Genomic DNA, 25,511 nt, shown 5'->3' with positions numbered 1-25,511 from the left:
TTGGTGAGGGGTCCCCCAGGGTGGCATAATACATGCTGCAGCCCTTGGAAACCTTCCCTGGCCACAGGGCCCTTGGTACCATGGGTACCTTTTACAAGGGACTTCACTGTGTGCCATGGGTGTGCCAATTGTTAAAACAAAGGTACAGATTAAGGAATGAACATTGGTGTTCGGGCATGGTTAACAGGATCCCAGCACATTATCAGAGTTGGCATCAATATCAAGCGAAAAAAGTGGGAGGTAACCATGCCAACAGTGGCACTTTCCTACATAACGGTTGACAGGCATTTTTTTTCTGTGTCAATGAAGGCATGCACTTCCAAGCCGATGGTCTCTGTCATCCACCAGGGCTGGGATTTTTGTGCCTTCAGTGGTCTCTTTAGGTGGGATGTCACATGCACCGTACTAGTACATCTCCCCACATCCATGGACTTCTTTCTCAGGTTGGTCCATTCTTTATGCAGCGTTTGGCATGTTTGAGTGCTTAAATGTGGACTGGCACATCTTCACAAAGGTCTATGCCTTGGCACAGCACCTTCGTCCTTTGGGCAGGGACATTCATGTTCGTGTTTCTAATACTGTACCTGTCGGTTTTTCAAGGGGTGGCTTCCAATTTGGGGGTCTTCGCCTGTAGTTTACCCAGTCCACTCATTCAAAAAGCTCTTATCTAATTCATAGAGTGAAAAGGTCCCCTCTGCGTGCACTACGCATGCCTTCAACAGCTCCATCGTCATTCCTGGTTCTAATATCTTTGGCCATGGCATTACTGGCTCTCGTATGACGGCCTTACTCAGTATGAATGAGAGGCAGCCCTGTGTTACTTGGGCTCCTACTTTGCTAAACAGAGAAAGGTTTATACGTTTCTTCCTCACTGTTCACCTGTGGTGAGAAATGCAAGTTCAAGTTGCAAGCATTACCTCTCTCCCTGACAGGACAGAGACATAAATATCTTATGTACATCTTGTAAAATTACCCCATATATATAGCAAAAGGGGCTCTAAATCTTATATCAAATGTTTACCTTGTTTTTGGCTTCTTATTATATATTTATCAACGATAATCAGAACTATTTTGTCATTACAAAGTATCAAAATATTACTCAATGTATTGATACATCGAAAGCATGTCGAATGGCACATCTAGTACAAAACTATACACAGTTAAAAAAGATAAAAATATCTACTCCAAGCACACAATTCAGTCACACTATAACTTAATAAACTTGGTTGAGGGAGTTTCATATGTAGATAGGGCAATCCTTATATATATATATATATATATATATATATATATATTTGAATGTCTCTCCGCCATTCTGTGTATTAGTCACTATACTCCTCTCTATGTAGTCAGATTATTCAACCCTCATCATTGACTATGAATCTATAGTTTCAGCAATTTATTTCTAAGCCTTCACCAGGGCGATCGCTAAATAATTCAACATTCCCTGAGTTTTTCTGCCAACATTGATGTATCTGGTTTACATTCCTCTTGGAGTGGATACCATTCTTCTCTTAGTCTTGGCTCTCGATTGCCTTACACCAAATCACACTGTCTATTTGTTTTGCCAATTTAAAGATTTAGAATAAGTTATAGTGTCCCTTTTCCTAAGTACATGGATCTCTTGTTTGTTTGGACTGCTTTTATGGAAAGGGCATCATTATATTTGTGAGATAAAATTTTATTGCAAAGATATTCCTTTGTCATTGGGAAAACCCACCTGTCATGGAGAAATATTTGTGGGAATGCTTTTGTTTCCATGACTTGTGACTGAGCAGTCAAGCCTCCTTTATGCTCTTCGGCGATGTGTACATCTCAGTGTGGCAGAGCCTTTTTTAGGTCGAGTGTGCAAGAGCTTTGACCTGTTGTAAGTATTGTGGGCTTTTAACCACACCCACAGCAGGCCCATCACTTTCACTCGTTCGTGGGCTTTCCTTTCAAAAAATCCTTTGTTACACGGATAATTGCACGATTGCTGATACGTTTGACTGTGAGCGAACTTCTTTTTCCTTTTGTGTCTCCCCTTCATGCTCATGGCGGCCATGGTGCTTTGAATCGGCTCACTTATGCCAACTGTTTTACTTTTCATTTTCAATTTATGTGGCAAGAAAAGTCCAGTTAGGACTTTACAACAATAATAGCTCTAACTCAAGCAAATGCGAGACCCATTGCATTGCAAATGCTTGTTTATCACCAGTTGCTTGATTTCTACCTGGAGGGGATCAGCAGGGTCCATTGCACCAGAATTGGCAAACACCAGCAGAGTTGTCTTATGAATTTTTGTGGTCCTTGGAAAAACTTATTTAGGGGGCCTCGGTTGGGAACAAGTTAGAATTTCATTAACCCTTTCTGGTGATTCAAGCCTACGTGATGACAAGCAAACATGCAGAAATTGAGTCATTCAAAAACAGTTCAAATATGCCTGATTCATGCAAGGATGAAAATGATTACTATTCCTACTGCCAACAAGCATTGGCAAAGCCAATAGGTTTCACCTACAGAATATTGCACAGTCGTGGGGTGCTATGCCGCTGGAGTAAAAGGATTTATGACTGCACGGCCACCTTTTGTGAATTTCTTGCAAACGAAAATCCAGACATTTCAACTTTTAAATCTGATTTGCAGGGCGACTTCCCCTACATGTCCGTTGACTCTCCTGTTTTTGCTTGGGGCACATAGAAAGATTGTGGGGAAAGCATCACTGCACTTCTGTAGTGCCTAGAGACATTTTAGTGTGTAGATTGTGCTTTATGAAAGCCAAGGGCTAGCTAAAATTATCTAATTGCTTGATATCACAGGGGACACCATGCTACTTTGTTATTTATTAAGCAAAAGTTGGCATAACATTTCTACCACAAATGTCTTGCATAAAACCAAAGGCGTTAAGTCACTAAGGGGGTCATTACGATCGTAATGAGGGCCTAAATATAGAAGATGCACTACACAGACTGGAACTGCACAGGAAGACTGTGCAAAGAAGCTGCTCTGTGATGAAAAGACAGAAAAACACCAACAGTGAGGCCATCACACGTAGCACACTCGCATCATGCACCTATTTACAGCTTTGGTGCAGCATAGACCATTAATGGTTCCCTGTTTCAGTTTCATGAGTTGACTTTTTTAGGAAGTTTTAAACTCACTGGCCATATGGCAAGCAAAAGACCCAGGGGTTGTGAAATCCATGACAGGGGGACATTGAAGAGGGAGAGATTGCAAACTGGTCACTGCACAAGAAGGCCTGAGTGCGACAATCATGGACTGGTGGACAGATCATAGGCTTCTGGTGGCTGTGTGGCAGGTCAATATGTTGACAAGCAGTGGAGGCCACCTGTCAATGGGGGTGGTGGAGCGGGGGAGTATTAAAAAAAAAAAAATACATTTTAAAAACGTACCTCCATGTTGGGAGAGACGGTTCCGTCTCTCCGTCCTCCTCAGACTGCCAGAAGCACCAGGTTTCTAGACTCGCCTCCAATCACGATGCTGCTGTCAGCATGACAGCAGCGTTGTTATTGGTCTGGGCGCCCTGCTTCGGCGCTCAGACAGGGAGTACGGCCCTATGCACTTTCTCCTCCCGGCTGTTCAATAGAGCCGGGTGGAGAAATGCAAAGTGCGCGTGACTGTCTGGCCGGCCAAACACGGCCAGCCAAAGCATCATGCGCACTTATGTGCACTCACCACACCGCCTCCAGCCCTTCTCCTCCTCCAGCCCCGCCCTGCCGTAACATGGCTCCCCGAGGAAAAATAAAATTATATTAACGAAACGTTATCATCATTTTATTTTTCCCTTTCTTCCACTGCATAAAGCAGTGGGGGGACCCTCCTCCACCTTAGCGGAGGAGCCGCGGCTGTTGGGAAGATGATTTAGAAAAGGAAACATTGTATATGATCAGCAGCAAGACGAGGGGGCCACGCTTTTGACTGACAGCCACTTACCATTGTGATGGAAGCAGTGGATTTGTGCCTGGGCAGGTTGAATTAAGTTTTGGTGAAAAAACTGAGGATTTATCCAATTGTAAGAATAATGAGGGGGCCCACAAGCAGTCTTCTTCAGTAACCTGCCTTAGCAGTGAGCAACGGGAGGCGTACTTTTCATATCTTTAATACCTGCTAACATGCTGCTGTTGCAGTGACAGAGTGGTCAAAATGTACTACAGTTGAGGAGAACTCTGAGATTTCTGGCCTAGTCTTGCACTTGCATCTAACAAAATAAATGCATTCTGGAGGTTGTAGTTTTGGTTCACCTCCCTTTAACAGATAGACCTAAAGGTCTAAAACACAGGTACAAACTGGAATACAATTTCAGACTGCAATGGCATGGTAGTAAATTCTATTCTATTCTCCAGTGGCTACCCAGGCTCCAGGTTTCCCAGCGCCATCAGATTGGTTGGAGTGAGTGAGTTAAAATAGCTAAAAGAAAGGATGAAGGAAAAAGAAAGACCTTTAATTTTTTCCAAAACTCATGAAGTTTAAGGCTTATAGGCAGAGTGTTCCAAAGCTTGGGTGTGACACAGGAAAAGACCGGCCTCCGCTCCTAGCTCTTTTAATTCTGGGGACAACAAGGAGCTTGGGATTGTTTGATCTCAGGTCCCTATTGGCACAGTAGGGGGTGGCCAAAAGCTGAAGAACAAATGGAGCTGACTTATGCTTTGCCCGATGTAAGATGTAGAAAGCCTTTTGCGAAAAACGCAGTTTGCGACGTGCAAAAGGCCTAACGCGATGCACAACCTCAAATTGCGAGTCGGTACCGACTCGCAATTTGAGGCTGCGACTCACAAATAGGAAGGGGTGTTCCCTTGCTATTTGCGACCACATCGCCATGCTGAGTTGCTTTGTGACCGCGAATGCGGTCGCAAACCAACTCGCAGTTACCACCCACTTGAAGTGGGTGGTAACTCATTCGCAAAAGGGAAGGGGTCCCCATGGGACCCCTTCCCCTTTTTGAATGACGAAATTTTTTTTTTTTCAGAGCAGGCAGTGGTCCTATGGACCACTGCCTGCTCTGAAAAAAACGAAACCAAATGGTTTCGGAAGTTTTTCTTTTTGCAACTCATTTTCCTTTAAGGAAAACGGGCTGCAAAAAGAAAAAAAAAACTGCTTTATTAAAAAAGCAGTCACAGACATGGAGGTCTGCTGTCTCCAGCAGGCCACCATCCCTGTGAGTGCAGGGACTCGCTATGGGGTCGCAAAATGCGACCCACCTCATTAATATTCATGAGGTGGGTCTTTGCGACCCCATAGCGAGTCGCAGAAGGTGTCTGAGACACCTTTCTGCATGCACTTTTGCGAGTTGCAATTTGCGAGTCGGTATGAGCAAAATTTTACCTACCTACATCTGGCCCATAGTGCCTTAAATTTTACTCTGCCGCTTATGGGAAGCCAGTGAAGAGTTTTGGGCACTGCACCTACTGGATGTGTTTTTGGAATGCCTAACAATATTTGGGCAGCAGCATTCTGGATGATTTGAAGCTTTTGTTTTTTAGCACTGCCTTTGGGCTACCTAAGTAAAGGGCATTTCCGTATTCGAGGCGAGAAAGGATCAAACCTTGAATCACAATCCTATGTGACTCCAATGAGAGGCCCCTTAGAACCTTTCTGACAGCTCTCAGGAGGACGAAGCAGGTTTCGGCCAACTTTTTCACTTGAGAGACCATGGTTAGCTGTTTATCCAGGACCATCGCTAGGCTCTTTACTTCCGCTTTAGGGAATGGACGTTCTCCCACGGAAGGTGGCCAGATGATCCGATCCCAGAGTGATGAATTGTGACCTAGAACCAGAACCTTAGTTTTTCACTATTCAGCTTCAGGCAGCTGACTTTCATCCACTCAGACACCTTCTCTAGGCAGCTATTTTAGTCTCAGCGAAGTGGAGTCTATGTCTGGCGACATCATAACAATCAGCCGAGTGTCATCCGCACAGGATACCATCTTGAGCCAAAGGGGCAGATGATATCTGCTAGAGGGCGGACATAAATGTTAAGGACCATGGGGCTTACAGATGAGCCCTGCGGAGCTCCACCCATCAGCTGATAGCTGGATAGAAAGAATGGCCCCTCGCTAACCTGAAAGCTACAATTGTCCAGGAATGAGGCAAACCACCTTCTGACCTTCCCTGTGATGCCTGCATCTTCCAGTCACTGCAGAAGAATGGGATTGGAAACCATATCGAAGGCGGCACTTAGGTCCATGAGAATTAGTACTACTGATCTGCCCTGTTCCATAATCATTTTAAGATCCTAGTTGGCTATTGAAAGAGCTGTCTCTGTGCTGCAGCCTGCACAGAAACCTTTCTGTATAGGATGAAGAATGTTATTGTTTACAAGATGATCTGTAATATGCCTATTAGTTATTTTCTCTAGAAATTTACTGACTCCAGGCCGTAGAGAGATGGGCCTATAGTTACCTATCATCTCAGGATCTAAGTTAGACTTCTTCAGTAGCAGATGGATGATGGCATGTTTCCATTCCTCCAGGACACTACACTTTTCAGAAATATAAAACAAATAAGTCAGCATGTGGAGCATCACATAACCCCCCACCAATAGAATATAAATTGGAGCCAGGTCCAGGGGAGAACCCGACTTCACAGCGGTTGCCACAGCCACAAGCACATCTTCAGTCAATTGTGGGAAAGTGGAGAGTACTGATTTACTATTATTAATCCTTGGTGTAACTTCCACATTAACCATATCATCTGTTGTTCCTGGAAGGGCATCATAAGTGTACCTCACTTTCCCAAGAAAGTGGTTCGCAAGAGATTCACATCTTTCGATTGACACCGTGGGCCTGATTTCTGGAGTACCATGGTTGAGAAACAAATTTACTGTATTATAACCCTCTCCTGAAAAGTCGACAGATTGCTTAATCCTCTCCACAAGATTGTTCGTGCGTGCTCTCCGAATTGCATGATGGTATTTTTTCAGAGATGCTTTATAAATCTGTTTGCTTATATCGTCATATTTAGCTCTCCGTTTCCTTTCATATTTTTTACATTCTTTTTTTAACTGCTTTAACTCCTGTGAGACCTAAGGATTTTTTTCCAGGATGGCATTTTTTGCTCATTTTTAATAGAATTAAATCATCTAAGTTCTTTGTAACCCAATTTTTTAATCCTGTGTACAGTATTGAGACCTCTGCATCTTTAGTTAGTCTCAGAACTGATTTGCATAAGGCTTGCTCCCATCTGGCAGTATCCAATTTGGACCACTGCCGGCAAGTTTTAGAATATGTGGTTCTAGCTCTGTTCTTTCTGACATTTGGAATCGAGAATGGGATGATATGATGATCTGTCCAAACCTCTACTGCCATATTGGATATGGTTAAAAAAATTGGGTCTAAGGTATTACCCTTCTCATGTGTTGGAAAATTAACCAACTGGGATAGATGGATTACTAATAGTTTGTGCGGAAACGTTGGCAACCTGCACACAGCCTGGGTTTTCTAAATGAATATTTAGGTCACCCAATACATTAAAGTTAGTTGTCTCAAGGCTAGAGTGACATAGTATATGGGGCACCACTCTCAGAAACTCTGCAGCTGAACCAGGGGGGTGGTATATCAGCAACCCTTAGAATGGGAAATTGTGGGAGAGCTTGACAGGAAAAACCAGGCTTTCGCTACCTGGGATCAGGACTGGGGTAAATTAGCATTCTAAGTCCTTTTTTACAATTACCGCCACTCCTCCACCTTTCTGATCACCCTGGTCACGCCTGGCAATTACGTAGCCTGGCGGCAAGGCCTCTCCAATGTCAGGCCCTCTTTCCTCATTGATCCATGTTTCTGTTAAGAAAAGGGCTACCGGTTGAGTTCCCTCTAAGAAGGTAAACAGTTCTAGTCTGTGCTTGGGGTGGGATCTGCAATTAACTAGATACATGTGCCACATAGGCATTAATTGGCTCTTTTCTCTGCTTGATAAAATACCCAAATCCTTTGCTTCTTTTGGCTTGGTCATATCAGGAGAGTAACTACACGCATGGCAATTGCCTGGTAATTGAACCGGGTCCAGAAAATGCTGACAAGTTTCTGTCAGCCGTCTGTTAAGGCTTTTCAGCTCTGTTGCTGAATATCTAATAGTTCCTAATATAACTGGTTCCAAACGGGCAGGGTTCCTTGCCCCGGTCGGACACAGACGGGCTTGCCTTTGGCGCTCCCACTGCACGTCCTTGCGCTGGCCGCCATTATAAAATGTGGCCAAGCAAAAAACTAGAGCGTCAACAGCCTGAGGCGACTGGTAGAAATAAAGGAAAGACTATTAGCATTGAACATGGACAAATAGTCAAATCGAGCGAGATTTCACCACCAATCTGGCCCCCGAAAGTGCAAGATGCAAGGAACAATACTAAAATCTTTATAAACAATCACACATAAATCACTTATAAGAGAAATGGGTTAAAAGATATGCCACACACTCCCCCTCTCTAGTGTGTCCTTACGCTGGCCGCCATGATATACTGTAGCCTTGACGAAAACTACAACGCCACAGCCCGAGGCGACTAGTAGAAATAAAAGACTATTGGCACTGAACACGGCCAAATAGTCAACTCAAGTGAGATTTCCCCACCAATCTGGCCCCTGAAAGTGCAAGGTGCTAGGATTAATACTAAAAGCTTTAAAAACAATCACACTTAAGTCACATCTAGTATAAATGGGTTTCAAAGAGATGCAACTCACTCCACCTCTCTCTGAAATCTGAACTAAAAAAATGTGTATTGATTACATGGAGTCAGCAGTCATGTAGAGACACCACTATGTAGAAACGTTACAAAAAAAAAAAACATTTCGCCTGCTCGTTGGGACATCAGGTATCCATGACTTGGAAGTGTTGCATCTATCAAGAGATGATCAACGGGTTCCACAAGAGTGGTGGAGCGGCAGCTGAGCGATGCGTCTACCAAGAAGTGATCAATAGGTCCATAGGGCGGGAGTTTCTGTACTTAGCAATACAGGTTTCCAAGGAAATTGTGGGAGGGGCTTTGCCAGATTCCGTAGGTGAGGAGTTGGGGATCTGAGGTTGTGGGTCAGAGGAAGTCCAGGAGAATATAGGAAGAAAGGAGCGTGGCCAACCGGAACCTGGAGGGCTGAAATCAGGACCGTCAAGCAAAGGTAGACAGGCTTTGGAAAAAGTGTTGGTGGCAGCCATTATCGACTGTCAATATGACACCCATAACAGGCTGCGGGGCTCGGCCTGAGCAGGCAGTCCCCAGGGAAGGTCAGAGGGGATCACTACAGCACAGCACTAGCTGTGGAAGGCAAGAAATAGTATAGGTGGGGAGGAGATGCCCCCTGTCTGGGAAATGTATGAGCAGTACTGGGATCAGCAGTGGAAATAGAACATAAGGCTGGGTGCTTGGAATGGAGAGCAGGCAACACAGATGAGGGTGCTGTCTCGTAACATCGCTAATTGGAGTTGAGCGAGGTACCTCTAGAGTGCAGCCAGGTGGCGTGGGAGGGACCGCTCTGTAAAAAACACAACCAAGAATTTTAAAAGTGGGCTGCGACGTAGAGTGAGGCGTCTGGGTATAGGGAGCAACACATCAGAGTGGTAGCGCATCAGCATGGACAGCCAAGGAGTGACGTGGTAGGGGATGGGTGGTGGCTGTGCACTTTCTTTAAGAGGTCAAGTGTCTGGATTGGGCATCAACCCTGGTATGTGGCAGAGGACAGATGGAAGAGATGTGCAGAAACAAAATCGGAAAGCAGATGCGGGAGGAGTTTGGGTTGATAGACTTTGGGGGGTGGATGGAGGGTGCTTAATTGGGGAAGTGGGGTTTGGGCTTTAGAATCCGTGGAAGCTTAAAGTAGAAACACTTTGTTGGAGGAATGGCATATTGAGTCCTAGGGCAGAAATGTGGGACTGAAAGTTAGCTGAATGTTAAGTCCTGGGGTGAGGGTTAGACTGCAGAGAAGAGCTTAGAGGAAGGAAATTTGTCAGGGAGGTCTTCTCGTTGCAGAGTTTGTGTCAGGCTCAGGTGTTACTACAGAGGGGATGGATGGACATGATTGCTTGGTGGTTTTGGGAGGGCACAACGAGCTGGTGTGGACTGAAGGATAGGTACATATGAATATAAAGGGGATAGGAGAGCAGAGGAGAGAAAGGTACCCACAGTTGGTGAGGTTTAACTATGAGTTTGGGGGACTGAATTAGAACAAGCACTGGCAAAGCCAAAAGGTTTCGCTTATGCGAGACCTATTGGTGTTGTCAATCTTTTTTTAAAGATGCTGCAAAGCAAATAAAAACAAAGTGATATGCTGTGGCCAGTGCTGGCCACGTCATAGCGCTTTTTTACTTTGGGCCATGTTGCACAGTTACTCGCGCTGCTGTGTAACATCCTGAAAAACATTAACAAAGCCAAATCAACGCAATATATTTGCCTTTGTTAATGTTTTTAAAGATCTTACACAGCGTCGTGGGTTGCTGTGCAACATGACACAAAGTAAATTAAAAAAAAGTGCTATGATGCGGCCAGCGTTGACTGCGTCACAGAGCCTTGTTTTTGCACAGCACCCAATGCCACTATGCCATATGCCTTAAAACAGTGCAGGGTGGAGTTTGGGGTTGGAGTATGGCGTATCCACCACAGCTGGACCCAGGTTTGAGTCTTGGTGTTAGCTCAACATCCTATGATTCTCGGAAAATCACTTTATCTCCCCCTGCCTAGGAAAGACCTATTAATGTGTTTGTGCCCATCGTGCTTACATTAATACTTTGCATGGACATTTAACAGCAGCTAAAGGCATGCAAATACTAGTGCCAGCTCCTACTAACTGCTAATGCTAAGATAGGAGATGTGGTGCAATGTTAGAGCTGTTGACTCTGGAACTAGGGAACCAGGTTCGAGTCTCAATACAGGCTCAACAGCCTGTGATTCTGAGCTAATGACTTAGGGGGTCATTCTGACCCTGGCGGTAAAATCTGCCAGGGCCAACGACCGCGGGAGCACCGCCAACAGGCTGGCGGTGCTCCCATGGGCATTCTGACCGCGGCGGTACAGCCGCGGTCAGAAACGGAAAACCGGCGGTGTACCGCCGGTTTCCCGCTGCCCTGGGGAATTCTTCATGCGCCGCCATGGGGATTCCGACCCCCATACCGCCATCCTGTTCCTGGCGGTTTTGGCCGCCAGGAACAGGATGGCGGTAAGGGGTGTCGTGGGGCCCCTGGGGGCCCCACAAAGATTTTCAGTGTCTGCCATGCAGACACTGAAAATCGCAACGGGTGCAACTGCACCCGTCGCACCCCTTCCACTCCGCCGGCTCCATTCGGAGCCGGCATCCTCATGGAAGGTTGTTTCCCGCTGGGCTGGCGGGCGGCCTTCTGGCGGTCGCATGCCAGCCCAGCGGGAAACCCAGAATACCCGTGGCGGTCTTTTGACCGCGCAGCGGTATTCTGGCAGTTCCAGCCATGCCGCCGGCATCCGCCGCCGGCCGGGGTCAGAATGACCCCCTTAATCTCCCTGCGCCTAAAAAATGAATGTATCCTTGTGTAATGTGACTGGTGCTCATGTAAAGCCCACCAATACCCTTAGGCCGATTTTGTGCTATATAAAACTGCAAAAAAAATATACAATTTGCATCTTTTTTCAACCCTACTGCCTTCATTTGTATGGCCCTAGAATCAATGGCATTGCAGCAGAAAACAGGGTAAGGGGATGTTGGGGGTGGCAAGCAACCCTCTCCTCTGGGAAGTGAATGTGGTGCCACAGAGAGAGCTGCTTACTAGGGACCCGGGTTTCAGTCTTGGCATGCCTCAACATCCTGTAATTCTGGGCAAACCACTTTATTTCCTTCTGCCTAAAAACAAAAATGAAAGTGTTGTTAACTAATGTAACTGGTGTTCATGTAAAGCGCTCCAATACCTTTGGTTGGGTTTGTGCTCTATAAACTTAAAACAAAATAAAAACACAAGAGGGAGGATGGTGGGAAAAAAAGGTGGCGTTAAAGAGAAAGATGTGGGGTAGGGGGTGGAGGGAGGTTGGTGGATCGAAAAGTAAAAAAGAGTATCTGGAGGAGCCTGTGGACAGTGGAAGGACTTTGGCCACATGAACCAGTACTTGGTCCTTGCTCCATGACAGGGACAAAGACTGAAGTCGAGAAGGGAGTCAAAGGGGAGGACGAAGCGCCGACCAGTAGGAAGCTAAAAAATGAGAGTGATTTGGGAGTCAACCAATGGTAAGTAAAGGTAAGTAATGGGTGAGCTCTAAGCCCTGTTTAAGATTTTTTTTCTTTACAAGAGATTTTGGAAGCAGACGGACGATATGCAGACGAAACCTGAAAAGGATCTTTGCAGCAAGTGCTTAAGGGGACCAACAGAGCTGAAAACGTTTTGGGGCTGGTAGGTCTTTACGAGCAGGAGCGCAAGGAATGGTTTGGTTTCTGTATTAGTGAGGGGAGGGATTTTTGCTATGAAAAGAGAATCAAGGGTATAATTTTGTGAGCATGGACCAGTCACACACTATGGCCCTGATTACAAATGGGGTGGAAAATTCTGATCCCTGCTCAAACCCGACTTGTGCAGAGTTATATTATGCTCCTAAGTCTTAATTACGAGTGGCTCAGAGGGTTAGAAGATGACTCTAGTACCCGATATTCAATACAGCGGAGTTAGGAATATTTAATTTGTGATAATTATCTCCAATTATGAGTTCCCCACTTTCAGATGAGAAAAGGCGTTTGGATTCTGCTGTTCTCTCCACCAAAATCTGTACGTCCTGGTATTTACCATGAGCCACATGTAAGTACCTAATTGTGATCCGTAATTGTGATTCCATGCAAATCGCAATTATGAAATCACAATTTCAAAAGTACGAACCTCTTTTGAGTTTTGTTTGCGAGTGGGTCGCAAATAAACCTACCTCATTAATCTCCATGAGCTGGGTCTTGCTTTGCGATCCGCTGGGAATTGCAAAAACCACAGGGATGGTGGCCTGCTGGGGTCAGCAGACCACCATGTCTGTGATCACTTCTCAATAAAGCAATCTTTTATTTTAAGCGCAGCCCGTTTTCCCTAAAGGAAAACAGAATGCGTTTAAACATGAAAAATAAAAGTTTTCTTTTCATTTGTTAAGAGTAGGCAGTCACCTGCTCCTAAAAAATGCTTTTACAGACATTCACAAAGGGGAGGGGGGGCCCTTGGTAACCCCTTCCCATTTGTAAATGGGTTACCATGAATTTGAAATCGGTGGTAACCTGCAAATGTTTTGCAACTGCATTTTTGTTACGAAACATTCAAAGATATCACTGCGATTCGGAATTAGGAAGGGATGCCCTTAACACGCCCTTTGCGAACATAGGATTGCAAAGCCAAACTGCGATTCGGTAACAAGTTACCAAATCACAGTCTTGCATTGGTACATACCAAAAAGCGTTTTAGCAGTTGCAAATGGTGCGATTCTGTGAACTGGACCATTTGCAACTGGTGAAAAGCTTTATACATCTGGCCCCACGGCTTTTTCCCTTTGGCGGGTTTGAACTGACAAGATTTAACCCAGGTTAACAGACTTTATCACACCTGGTAATTTCCAGGTACAATAAGCTTCATATAACTCATAATGACATCATGGACAAACAGAATTTTCTGTCCGACTTGCAGCCAGGGCAGGAAGGCTTGTGGTCACTCCGCCTCGCCCAGTGCCTGCTGGGTGACATGCCACTGTTCTACGTCCTTACGTCACACGTCAAGCCCTTGACAAGTTATGCAAGATGCCGGCCTCTCAGCAGTCACCTGTCCATCCAGCAGACAGGACAAGTCTGATGGCCGAGCTATCACATACTTCTACGCCGGGAGCGACCTTCCGTCCCTGCTGGAGCCCGCATGTTCGCGTCTCGGAAACCAAAATGAAACTTCAAAAAGTAGGGCAAATGATCATATTGTCACCTTGAATGTAGACGCCGTCTCTGGGTTGGGAAGAACCAGAGGTGATATTAACACCATCCCGGAAAAGTCGCTCAGTCTTTCCGAAGCTGTCAGGATCGAGATGGCCCCGCCCTGCAAAGAAACGCAGCGTCATGTAGTGAGATAAATTAACTGGCAGCATATCTGACACTTCTTGTACATGCATTTTCTATAACTGTTGTATTATTTAAAGGAATCTTGGCACTATTGCGTGGCTGCAAACTACATGGAAGCTCCACCCCCCATCCAGGCTCAGTCAAGAGCAATCAGGACCGGGGTACTGTGCTGAAGAGCAGTGGCGTAGCGTGGGTTGTCAGCACCCGGGGCAAGGCAAGTAATTTGCGCCCCCTAACCCGGGGCAAGGCAAGTAATTTGCGCCCCCTAACTCGTGGATTTAGTCTCTTCCAAGATGTTGCGCCCGGTGCGGCCGCCCCCCCCCCCCTGCACCCCTCACGCTACGCCACTGCTGAGGAGGCCCCCTGGATCTCAAAATTAAAGAATATTAGCAGAATAATAAGGCATGTATATGTACAGCCACACAAAATAAAATTGAACATCTTCAAAAGCTCTTTAACTGTGAAGGAATTTAAACTGTAGGTTAAAAATAAAGTTGGCATCCTTAGATTGATTTGTGGGGGCAGGGCAGGTACAGCAAACCGAATCTAGTGTGGATGTTTAGTGTCCTCGATTGAGGCCAGGTATGTGCGGACATGATGAGAGCAGGTATTAGGAGCAGAGAAGACCAAGTGATATGCTAGATTCTGCTATACTGCTTTGTCTTTTAGATACTAAGCCAAATTGTGAAAAGCTTCAACCTTCCCGTTAACATTTTGATTTATGCATGCAAATTAAATAAAATATTTCATAATTTCATTTGTTTGATACTTTTTCTGTAATTTGTTTCTTGTTTTGAGGTTGAAAGCGTAGAAACTTCTTAGGCTGGGGTCCCTGGCTCCCAAAAGTAGTTCTGAGGGGTCCATGGAAGACAAAAGGTTAAGAACCACTGTGCTAGAACATTAACAATTCTCAACCTTGGGTGCCAGAGCCTGGTACTAGGTTGGCACTCTCGGGAAAAGCTCTGCTGGTTTTGCTGCTGTTCCTTTTGACTACACATAAACTCAGCAGACTGAATGGATTCAACAAGGGCAGGCAGGACTGCTGGAAAGAGTGGACAGTAAGGCTCCAGGGTTACGGGGTACAGAGCGGGGTAGGTCACCCAAGTTTTCTCATGCAGGATGTTTTTTGTACCTCAGCTTGTGCGGTCCTCTGCCAACACCTAAGGGGCATGTGTCGTACTCCAAGAGGGTTGGATAATGCGCAATTTCTCATGCAGGGTACAGGGTCGGCTCCTCCTCCTTAGTGGAGGAGCGTCGCCTCGCTGAATTTCCCAAAAGGGAAAAAATAAAATAGTTATAACGTACACTACGTTATTATTTTATTTTTCCTTGTAGTGCGGGCGGGGCTGGGCTGGAGGGAGAGGGCTGAGAAGGGCTATGTGCACACAAAGTGTGCATGTCTGTTTGGCCGGCCGTGTTGGGCCGGCCAAAAAGACATGTGCACTTTGCATGTTCTCTACCTGGCTGTATACAATAGCCGGGTAGAGAACATGCCAAGGCTCCCATTCCCAGTTTGAGTGGCGAAGCAGGCCGCTCAGACCAATCACGATGCTGCTTTCAGCAGCGTCGTGATTGGCTGGGAGCCTGTGCAGCCGGGAAGAGCACAGAGGGGAGATGAATGCGTCTCCCCTCAAAGGTAAGTGTTTTTTGTTTTTCTATTTAATTTTTTTTTTTTAATGCCCCTCCCGCCCCCATCCATTTGCGCCCTGTCCCACCCCACCACCCCTGTTCGTGGCAGCCGCCACTGATAGGGTACCTCTTTCACCACTGTACATGTGGTGATTTTATGATTGGGTAATTTGTAACACACTATTCTCATTCCCGATCAGCTGTAGATTAGGTTATTTTTTAGTCCTGTAATTGCCTAGATCAACCATGACTTAGTATTGGCAACAAACATGTTGACCCTCTTTTTTCACTATATTTGAGTTGAAGGCCCATTACCTCCTACGCCGCTGTATACTGTTTCTACTCATGACAGGAGATACTGGCTTGACAAAGACTATATAGGTTCCTCTTAGTCATTTTTAACTCACTCTATCACTAATCTACACACACTGCACCTCCACGCACGGTTTATCACAGCTTTTTGAAATGTTTAAAAGATCTCCAGCAAAGCGCCCCCTCGAGGGGCCCGTTGGGCATTGCAACACCAGCCCAACGATAAGTTGGCCGACGATGAAGCATGACACCCATCAGGGTGTGTGAGGGCTCTTGCTTCTGATTAATCAGATCAATTTGACTTGATTGATCAGCTCCCTCTGGTCTGTTTCCTCCACATCTATAATAGGAACACCGTACCTTTTGCTTATACGTATACGTAGGGAGCATGTATGTTGGGCCTTAGACGTGCTCCTGGTCCCTCCTTCCTCTCTTTGGATAATAAGGCTGTCATTAACAGTGGCCTCTTAACTCCAAGGGGGGCTGTAACAGAAGTTCCCATAGAAAGTATCACCTGAAAATCCAGACCACTCACAATAGGCCTTGTGGGCAGGTCAGGGATACGGTAAGAAACGGGGCAGTTAATTGGGCTGAGCAGCACAGCCACACCGCAAGTGACAAAAGTAGGCGGAGAGCGAACATGCGTCAGTGAAGAACACAGTGGGTCAATAGGCAGGTCTGCAGCACATAGTAGGGTTCAAGTGCCCTCCCCATGCTTTAACCCCTTGAATGCTAAAGCCACCTAAACACTCCTATTAATGTGATGCCCTTTTTTATGACACCAGCCTCTATAACATGTTTCCAAACATTGTATCCAAGCAAAATATGCCTTCTCAAGTCCACACATGCTGGGGACTTTAAAGATACTCAGGGCTTGTGATTTACTCTGGTTGTTTCTGGAAAACTGACGAAATATGGCAAGTTTCATGTTATTTTTTCTTAAAAGGAAAAATTAGCTAAACAAAGTGTGTGCATTTTGTTCACAGAAGGACATCAACAAAAGGTTTGCTGCTAAGGTCGTCCTCTTCCCAGCGTTATTTACAACACCAGATCTGCTCGTCTTACAATTCCTATGTTTAAGCTTCCTGTAATGCCTGTTTATATGCTTTTTAGCTGCATGGAGTTTGTGAGGAAAACCTCCGAATTCGGGGGTGGTTAAAGATTGCGCAAGGTCTCCCCAAAGAAAAAAATAGTTGCTTCCACAAATAATAAATGGAAAAAAAGAGAAACTGCCAACAAGGTTTACATCTGTATTTAGTAATTGTATCCCGATCTATAAAAGTGAAATACTGATCTGATCCCTACACTCGTCTGCTCACATATATATATCTTTTGTAGTTTATTTAAACACCGTGATACCTAGGACCAACAAAGGGTCACTGCTGACGATGAGTTTGTTGTGTACTGATCACGCCTCACTTGACAAGGACAATTAAAATGAAAAGAGAATAACGCACAGCCATGGATTTTTTAAATTGCACCCCAGATCTAAGTTTACTTATGTCATTAACAGCCCTCTGAATTCTAAAATAGCCACAATTCCACGTGATTGCAGGTTATTTTTAAAACGTTTTTTGCGCCACTCTCTTACGAAAGGAACACAAAAACTATGAGAAACTACAATAACAGCAAAAGTCCTAAACTCCAGCTCCCCACATTTCTCCAGATAGAAACAGTACGTGAATGAGTTGGTCTTTAATAGCAGAAAAGACAGGACCAAAGCGAGGAAAAACATGGTCTCAAAATCCAAAGTAGCATGGCTGCACCATTTTGGCCCTCACTTTTGTTTTCTCCATTGAGAAAACATTTCCCCCTCGTTAATACTGTCTTCATCAGTATTCAAGCTACACCAAGTGGATATTCTAGATCTGATTTGGTTGTCAGTGTCTGCACCTATTTCTAACCACTGCAGGTCATCCTTCTAGTGGTCACAATACACACTGCCCACCACCGCTCTCCGGACAATGTTCAGGTGAGTCGACGTCTGCATGCTGCAACAAAAAGGCAGTTAATATAGTGGCCTAGGCTTGGACACAGGCAGGATGTTGTGTTCTTTTTGATTTCATGTCTACACAAGTGTACTTATGTCAGCTTGTCTGAATTCTATCCAATTAAAAGTGGTCAACACGCTGATTTCCAGCTCATCGCTATCTGTCTTTTCCCTTGTGCTAATTCCAGGTTCGTGAATTTACCTGTGACAAACCCCGCCTAAGGATATTTAGATTATAAAAGTAACAGGCAGTACGGTACTGACACCACACTGATCCGAAGCCTTGACGAACCAACTTCACATAAGCTGCCCACCACCCGAAACCTCTCTCCTCACAAACTTCTAATGGAGTCTTAATCCCTTTGCTCTAGAAAACAAGCATTGGTGGTCGAGGTGTCTCTGGAGCGCACTGTGTCATTGCGAGTATCTGTTGCAAATAATGTGCCCAGCAACAACTGAAACCCCCAAACAACTGCAGCATTGCATCTGTCCTATCTCTAAGTCTGAGGAGCAGACTAGACATGTCCTCCATCATGGAATCCTCACTATGGGGGTCATTCTGACTCTGCCGCCCGCCAAAGTCCCGCCGGCAGAATACCGCTGCGCGGTCAAAAGACCGCCGCGGTAATTCTGAGTTTCCCGCTGGGCTGGCGGGCGACCGCCAGAAGGCTGCCTGCCAGCCCAGCGGGAAACCCCCTTCCATGAGGATGCCGGCTCCGAATGGAGCCGGCGGAGTGGAAGGGGTGCGACGGGTGCAGTTGCACCCGTCGCGATTTTCAGTGTCTGCTTGGCAGACACTGAAAATCCTGGTGGGGCCCTGTTAGGGGGCACCTGCAGTGCCCATGCCATTGGCATGGGCACTGCAGGGGCCCCCAGGGGCCCCACAACACCCGTTACCGCCAGCCAGGTTCTGGCGGTCAAAACCGCCAGAACCAGGCTGGCGGTAAGGGGGTCGGAATCCCCATGGCGGCGCTGCTTGCAGCGCCGCCATGGAGGATTCCCTTGGGCAGCGGGAAACCGGCGGGACACCGCCGTTTTCCCGTATCTGACCACGGCTGTACCGCCTCGGTCAGAATGCCCATGGGAGCACCGCCAGCCTGTTGGCGGTGCTCCCGCGGTCGTTGGCCCTGGTGGTCCATGACCGCCAGGGTCAGAATGACCCCCTATGTCTTCTCAGGACATCAGTATTTTTGCGTCCAACCATAGTGCTGCCCACTGTAGTTGTACCGCAAAATAAAAATGAACTCAAAAGTGACAGGCAGTCCTCCATCGACCATGTGGATGTAGGAGTTTAGGAAACACCACCCTGTACCTTCCCGGGCCCCACACCAGGTCTAGTAGTATAGTGTCAGGTTCGCAGAAGATCGCTCTTGGAAGTCATATCAGTAAGACCCCAAAGTAGTTCAGCAGTTGCAACACGGATACCCTCTGTGCAACTGATAGTACCAGTGATCTCCCAAAGGCCACCCGCTTCTCACTGAAGCCGGAGCAGGCCGTATGTTACCTTCAAGGATATCCGCTTCTATAAGGTAAATCCGCACTCAAGGATGCCGAGTCATGGCAGGTTCCCTTCTTAACCTGCAACAGATCTTTGGCAGCCATGCTTCATTTCTGCTGGGGCGTAACAACAAAAAACTGGACTTGTTCCAGTTCACCCAGACACCCTACTTAACACGTCAAGTGTCCTGATGGATTGCTTAGCCTCAGCACAGCCTTCATTCAAGAACAGCAGCGTGTGTGAGATATGCATAGTGCGAGATAATGGGTCACGCCATCCACCGTGATACCCTAAAGTTGCCCTACTGCCTCAGTTTCTTCACTAATGAGATGCTTACTTCCGGAAGGTTATAGCTAAATCTAGGCACCCCAGTTCAATGCCAAAACCCTGTTTCTAAATACCTCTGTCAATAAATCTCATATAGCAAGCGGACCCACATAAACAACGAGAATCCACCAACATAAAAAATGAGCAACCAGTTCCCAATCAATCCCTCTCCTGGGCTGAAAGTTGTAGGCCTGTTCATTCTCATGGTCATCGCCAGGCTCTCTCAGGTCTAATAAAAATCCCAAACAATTCTCAGCAGTACTTTCTTTTCTAGCTGCTGGATAGCTAGCACTCTCCTGCCCAGTCAACCAAAGTCTCAGTTTTCATGCATCAATGTTATCTCTTCATCAGCCAGTCTCTGAGTCAATGGTGGCATTGGTGTGTTCACCGGCCGAAGAGTGAGTCTGGCCTGCATCAGGTTTTGAGTTGTTACGCGGATTGTCTATAGTCATCTGTTGCTCACCTGTCTTGAAGTACTTCTGCTGCTCCCATTGCTTGTACCCTCTTGCACTGCACCTATTTGCATCTTGGTCTGTTTGCTAGGGCCCTTATGTTCTTGGGTGTTTGCAATTACTACCCCTGGTGTTTACTGGATGCGTGTTGACTGCCTCTACTTGTAACATGGACTTCTCCCCGGTGCACACTTTTAAGTTCTTAGTTAAAAATCAGTGTTCACCATTACCATCAGCTTTTCCAGGAATAGGAGCACATACTTCAGCCCCATCTCTATCCATATCTGTTTCACTTTGCCAAAGGATGCTTTGCTGTTGGAAGATCATAACCCCTTGCTCCTAATTTTAAAGTAGAGTGACCCTCTTCTCACTTTCTGAGGCAGCTGATTATGGTTCCAATAATGTAGGAACTTTGCCATGTCTGGTACTGAAGGTGCACTTGGTACTCTGCCCTCTTTTTATCATGTAGACTATTGACAATCCTTAAGGGATCCACCCTTTGTGACATTTAGTGCTCCAAAAACACCAATGTGTTGAAATCATCAACTCTCACAGGAAGGCCAATCACCCAAAGAATACTCCTCCTTGTGTTAACACATATTTGTATATAACACTAAAGTTTAACTGTCGGTGTAGTGTTTTGTTATATTTGGCTCCTTAATTTGCTAAAATGCCACAGCATCAAAGTATGAGTGCATGTTCATCAGTTAAATACATGTGGAAATGTACCATTTTACAACTCCAATTATTCTCAAAACATAAAATAAATATCAATAAATACCAATAAAATGGCAAAAAAATAAATACAGATAAATGTAGACAGCAATGTTAATAGAACAAATACCATAAAACCGTGAACCTTACCTATAATCTATGTCCCACCAATGTCCAATCAGAGTAGGCCAACCTCTATCTGTCAGTACAGAGCAGGGAGGACAGACAGACAAGTGTGCAGTAGATATGGTGTGACTGGCCAGTCAAAGCTCATTTCCATGTATGCTGGGAGTCGACATGTACTGAGCTCAAGACCTTCATTGGGGAGGGCAGCACATGCACTGAATGTGCCCGCTTATTAAGGGGTGTTTGCTCAAGAAGAGAGCGTGCGTCGGCTCTGAAGTGTGATGCAGTTGGACAAAGGCCTATTGGATGACTGAGCTTAATAGTCGTCATGCTCTGTAGTGCCTGTGCCACAGGGGCGTAGCACGACGCGCCATCACAGCGCCTACCCCGTCAGCATGCAGTCAAGAAGACATACGCAACACTTTTTTTTTCTCCTGGAGTAAACATTTTTTTTGTTGGAAATTCATTAGTACGTCACTTCTACGCCTGATGTAAGACACAACTACCTTTGAGTATTGGCTTCATTTTCGTATGGCTTGGTTTGCGTACAAGCATCAGGAAGATTGAGACCTCAGTAGAAGATTGCTGTAGTAGTCTTGGAGTGCCGTGAATATCTCCTAGTTGGCTCCATAATTTATGAATTAGGGTGATCTATGTAAAGCTAATTTCATTAGTAAGACAAATTGAAGAAAATCAACCTAAAAAAACTCTAGAAAATCCTTTTCCCCAAAACATGGGTGTAAGAATAATTACAAGCCAATCATTTTCTATTTCTTAAATTAATTTTTCACTCATCTGGTTCGTAATGATCCTTTTTAAATTATTTATTAAGTTATCATCCAGAACTTTTACATTTCTGTTACCAAGTAGCTTAACATTATTTGTTAGCATAAATAAACAGAATTCTTCCCTGAAGAAAGTAGAAGCAGGTGGTAGAAACACATGTTCAGACATCTGTCACATGGAAGCAGTTGTAGAGCTGTTTGTTAAGTGTTTGTCAGAGGGCAGCGAGGAAGATAATGCTGAAATCCTTCTCTACCTGTTGCTTTCTGGATGTTTGAGGCCCACGGAACCAATAAGGGGTGTTCCCGCGTACCCCATGATGCAAACCATCAGATCACCTCCCAGCATACATCCTATAATGTGCAATAACCACTCAGTCCTCTGTGGCTTTCTGGATCTCCCTTTTGTGTTGCAATGCTAATATGCTTGAACCAAAACCTCTGAGGTTCTTTCCAACTTTGAGACCACAGCACTATTCTCCCACGTCTAAGTGCTAGGCATGTTATTGTCACAGAATGTCCTCTGAACCATGCTCTGACAGAAGGTATCTCACTTTCTCATTTTCATAAGGGTCAGCGAACAGAGCACAAAAGAGCACTTTTAAAGAGCTATGTGTGGCAGAACAACTGCAAAGCTCATTTCCATGCATGCTGGGGAGTCAAAATGTACTGAGATCAAGACCTTTATTGGGGAGGGCAGCACATGCGCCAAATGTGCCCGCTTACTAAGGGGTGTTTTGCTCAAGAAGAGACTGTGCGTCCGCTCTGAAGTGTGATACAATTGGACAAAGACCTATCAGATGACTCCGTTTATTAGTCGTCAAGCTCTGTAGTGCCTCCGTGACGGGGGCGTAGCACGATGAGCCATCACAGCCCCTACCCCGTCAGCATGCAGACAATAAGTCTCCAGTAGGTAAGTTCAGTCCGGCTGGTGTGCATTTGCGCCATGTCTTTAAACCCTGCAGGGACCTTCCCAAGTACGGAGAGCTACTGGAGCACCACTGGAACGCTCTTCATCGGATACTTTAGGCTCCATCGTTGGCCCTACTTGATTCATGACACCCAGCCGCCATCTTGGGAAGCTGCCAAGGGAGGAATGCTCATTCCAACTGAGTCTTGGGGGTCACTGACCAGTCATGTGTCTACCTCTAATTACATCAATGTTTCTCACCAACAGCGGCCTCCGAGCCACCTGAATGGAATCTTGGAAGACGGTAGGGAGCAAAAGAAGAAACACTAGGCACAAACCACACTCACCCACCCTGCACGGGAAGGTCTAAAAGTTCTCATGTGGCTCAGGAAGCAGCCACATGCCTAATGCCTAATAAAGGATAAAGGCCCAGAGAAATCATTGAGAGATGCCACCCAGAGGATTGAAGCCTGGCAACACCAAAACGCATGCAAAAAATGGAAATAAAAATGCATAATTGTTCAAAGAAAGAGAAATCCTACTAAAGAAAAAGATCCAAGAAATATTTAAAAGAGAACCTAAGGGTAAGGCACGCAGCGGAGGGGGCTGGTTGAGCTTGGGGTGTTATACTAGGATAGCCCAGTAGGGGGACTCGTGAGCAGCGCACTAGTTACATTTTTCATAACCACTTCAAAGGAGGCTTTATAGTCTATCCCTGTTGCTACAAGTTGGGAGTAGGCGAGACAGGAATGCAGAATAGTCTAACAAAAGTGAAATGCAACCCAGGAAGGTACCTTAAAAATGATGCTATTGTTAGTGTGTTGTAATAAATCAGACTAATATGAACAATATAGCCTGAACATCCAGTAGACCAGCAGACTGTGAATTTTGCCATTTGCTATGAAAGATGGACGCGGGAATGCACTGCACGACAGCTGCTGAGCAGTGAAATGAATATAAAATACACAATAATGGCTGTGCGCGCAGCCGCTAGCCATTCCACCGTTTTTATGTCTAATAAGCCCTAGTTTTTGGACTGCGCTCATTATTCGCATGGGTTATTATGTTCCATTGTTTTCCACAATCCAGAAGACGAGCTGCAGATGTGTTCTACTGCAGCTGCCACATGAGACGCGGAGGCTTAAATGAGCCGCTTACCATGGAGTGGCCAAGGATGAAAAGAGGTAATCCTGGATGTTCTTTCTTCATGAGCTCGATGTGCTGTAGGCTGTCCCTGACGAACACTTGGAAATCAGAGACTGCCATACGGTCTCCTTCGCTTTGCCCATGGCCGACTGTGGGGCACAAAATAAGCACACTTAGACCATGGAAGGTGGAGAACAGACCAGCTCACTTCAGTAAACAACACAGCTCAAATGAATCACAGAATATGGGAAACAAAACATTCACTTAAATCATAGATTATGGTAAACAAAACAGCTCACTTGAATCACAGAATATGGGAATCAAACAGTTCAGTAAAATAATAGACTGCAGTAAACAAAACAGCTAACTTGAATCACAGAATATGGGAAACAAACAAGTTCACTTAAATCACAGAACATGGGAACAAAAAGTTCACTTAAATCATGACTATAGTAAACAAAACAGCTCACTTGGATCTTAGATTATGGGAAACAAAACAGCACACTTAAATCACAGAATATGGGAAACAAAACTGCTTTCTTACATTACAGAATATGAGGATCAAAAAGTTCATTTAAATCATAAACTACTGTAAACTAAACTGCACTTAAATCACATAATATTTGAAACAAAACAGGTCTCTTAGATCACAGAAAAAGGGAAATAAAACAGCTCACTTAAATCATAGACTGCTGGACCTGGCCCTTTTTGCAGGGCTATCCCCAAGCATGTTGCCTTCTTCCTCCAATTATTTCTGACCTGTTTATGTTGGCTTTAGAACTCTGGGCACTTCCCCACTGCTAACCAGTACTAACATGCATATGCTGCCTGTCTAAATTGTATTGGTGATTGGTTTATCCATGACTGGCTTATCTAATTTACTAGTAAGTCCTTGGTATAGTGCACTAGGTGTGCCCAGGGCCTGTAAATCAAATGCTACTAGTGGGTCTGCAGCACTGATTGTGCCACCCACATTCGTAGCCCTGTAAACATGTCTCAGATCTGCCAATGCAGTGCCTGTGTGTGCAGTTTCACAATGCCATTTTGACCTGGCAAGTGCATACACTTTCCAAGCCCAAACCTTCCCTCTGATTGCATGTAAGTCACCCCTAATGTGGACCCAAGGCAGCCCCATGTGCAGGGTACAGTGTATTTAAAAGGTAGGACATGCACTGATGTGGTCTACATGTCCTGATAGTGAAATATTGCTATATTCGTTTTTCACTATTGCAAGGCCTATCTCTTCCATAGGATAACAAGGGTATTGCCTTGAAATATCTTTTAAGTGTAATTTCTCATTGGGAGCAGATAGAGATTTTGAGTTTGGGGTCCCTGAATTCACAATTTAAAAATACATCTTTTGGTGAGGTTGGTTTTTGAATTGTAGGTTTGAAAATGCCACTTTTAGTAAGGGGCATTTTCTTGCTTAAAGATTCTATGCCTCTGCCTGCTTCTGAATACACGTCTGGGTCAGGATGACAGTTGGGCTGTTTGTGTATTCACTCTAGACAGTCACACAAAGGGAAATGAGGTGTGCCCTGCATATCCTAATTGCCCATCACTAGGCTGATGGATTTTCCTGAGCTACAGTGGGGGGAGGAGTTGACACTTGCACCTGAATAGGG

At 45.4% G+C, this 25,511-nt stretch overlaps 1 protein-coding gene across 1 annotated transcript in view; it reads right to left on the bottom strand.

The window, feature by feature from the left end:
• The window catches only part of MGLL (monoglyceride lipase), a 362,041-nt gene that overhangs the window by 83,308 nt on the left and 253,222 nt on the right, over positions 1 to 25,511 (bottom strand). Inside the window, exons 4-5 of the mRNA XM_069206256.1 lie at positions 23,899 to 24,035; positions 13,867 to 13,977 (exon numbers count right to left, since the gene is read on the bottom strand). Of these exons, the coding sequence (XP_069062357.1) occupies positions 13,867 to 13,977; positions 23,899 to 24,035 (248 nt within the window). The remainder of the gene's footprint in view (positions 1 to 13,866; positions 13,978 to 23,898; positions 24,036 to 25,511) is intronic.

This window comes from Pleurodeles waltl, chromosome 9 (assembly GCF_031143425.1).
Source record: "Pleurodeles waltl isolate 20211129_DDA chromosome 9, aPleWal1.hap1.20221129, whole genome shotgun sequence".
Lineage (NCBI taxonomy): Eukaryota > Metazoa > Chordata > Amphibia > Caudata > Salamandridae > Pleurodeles > Pleurodeles waltl.
The sequence above is the reverse complement of the archived record's forward strand: the minus strand, read 5'-3'. Positions and strand labels throughout refer to the sequence as shown.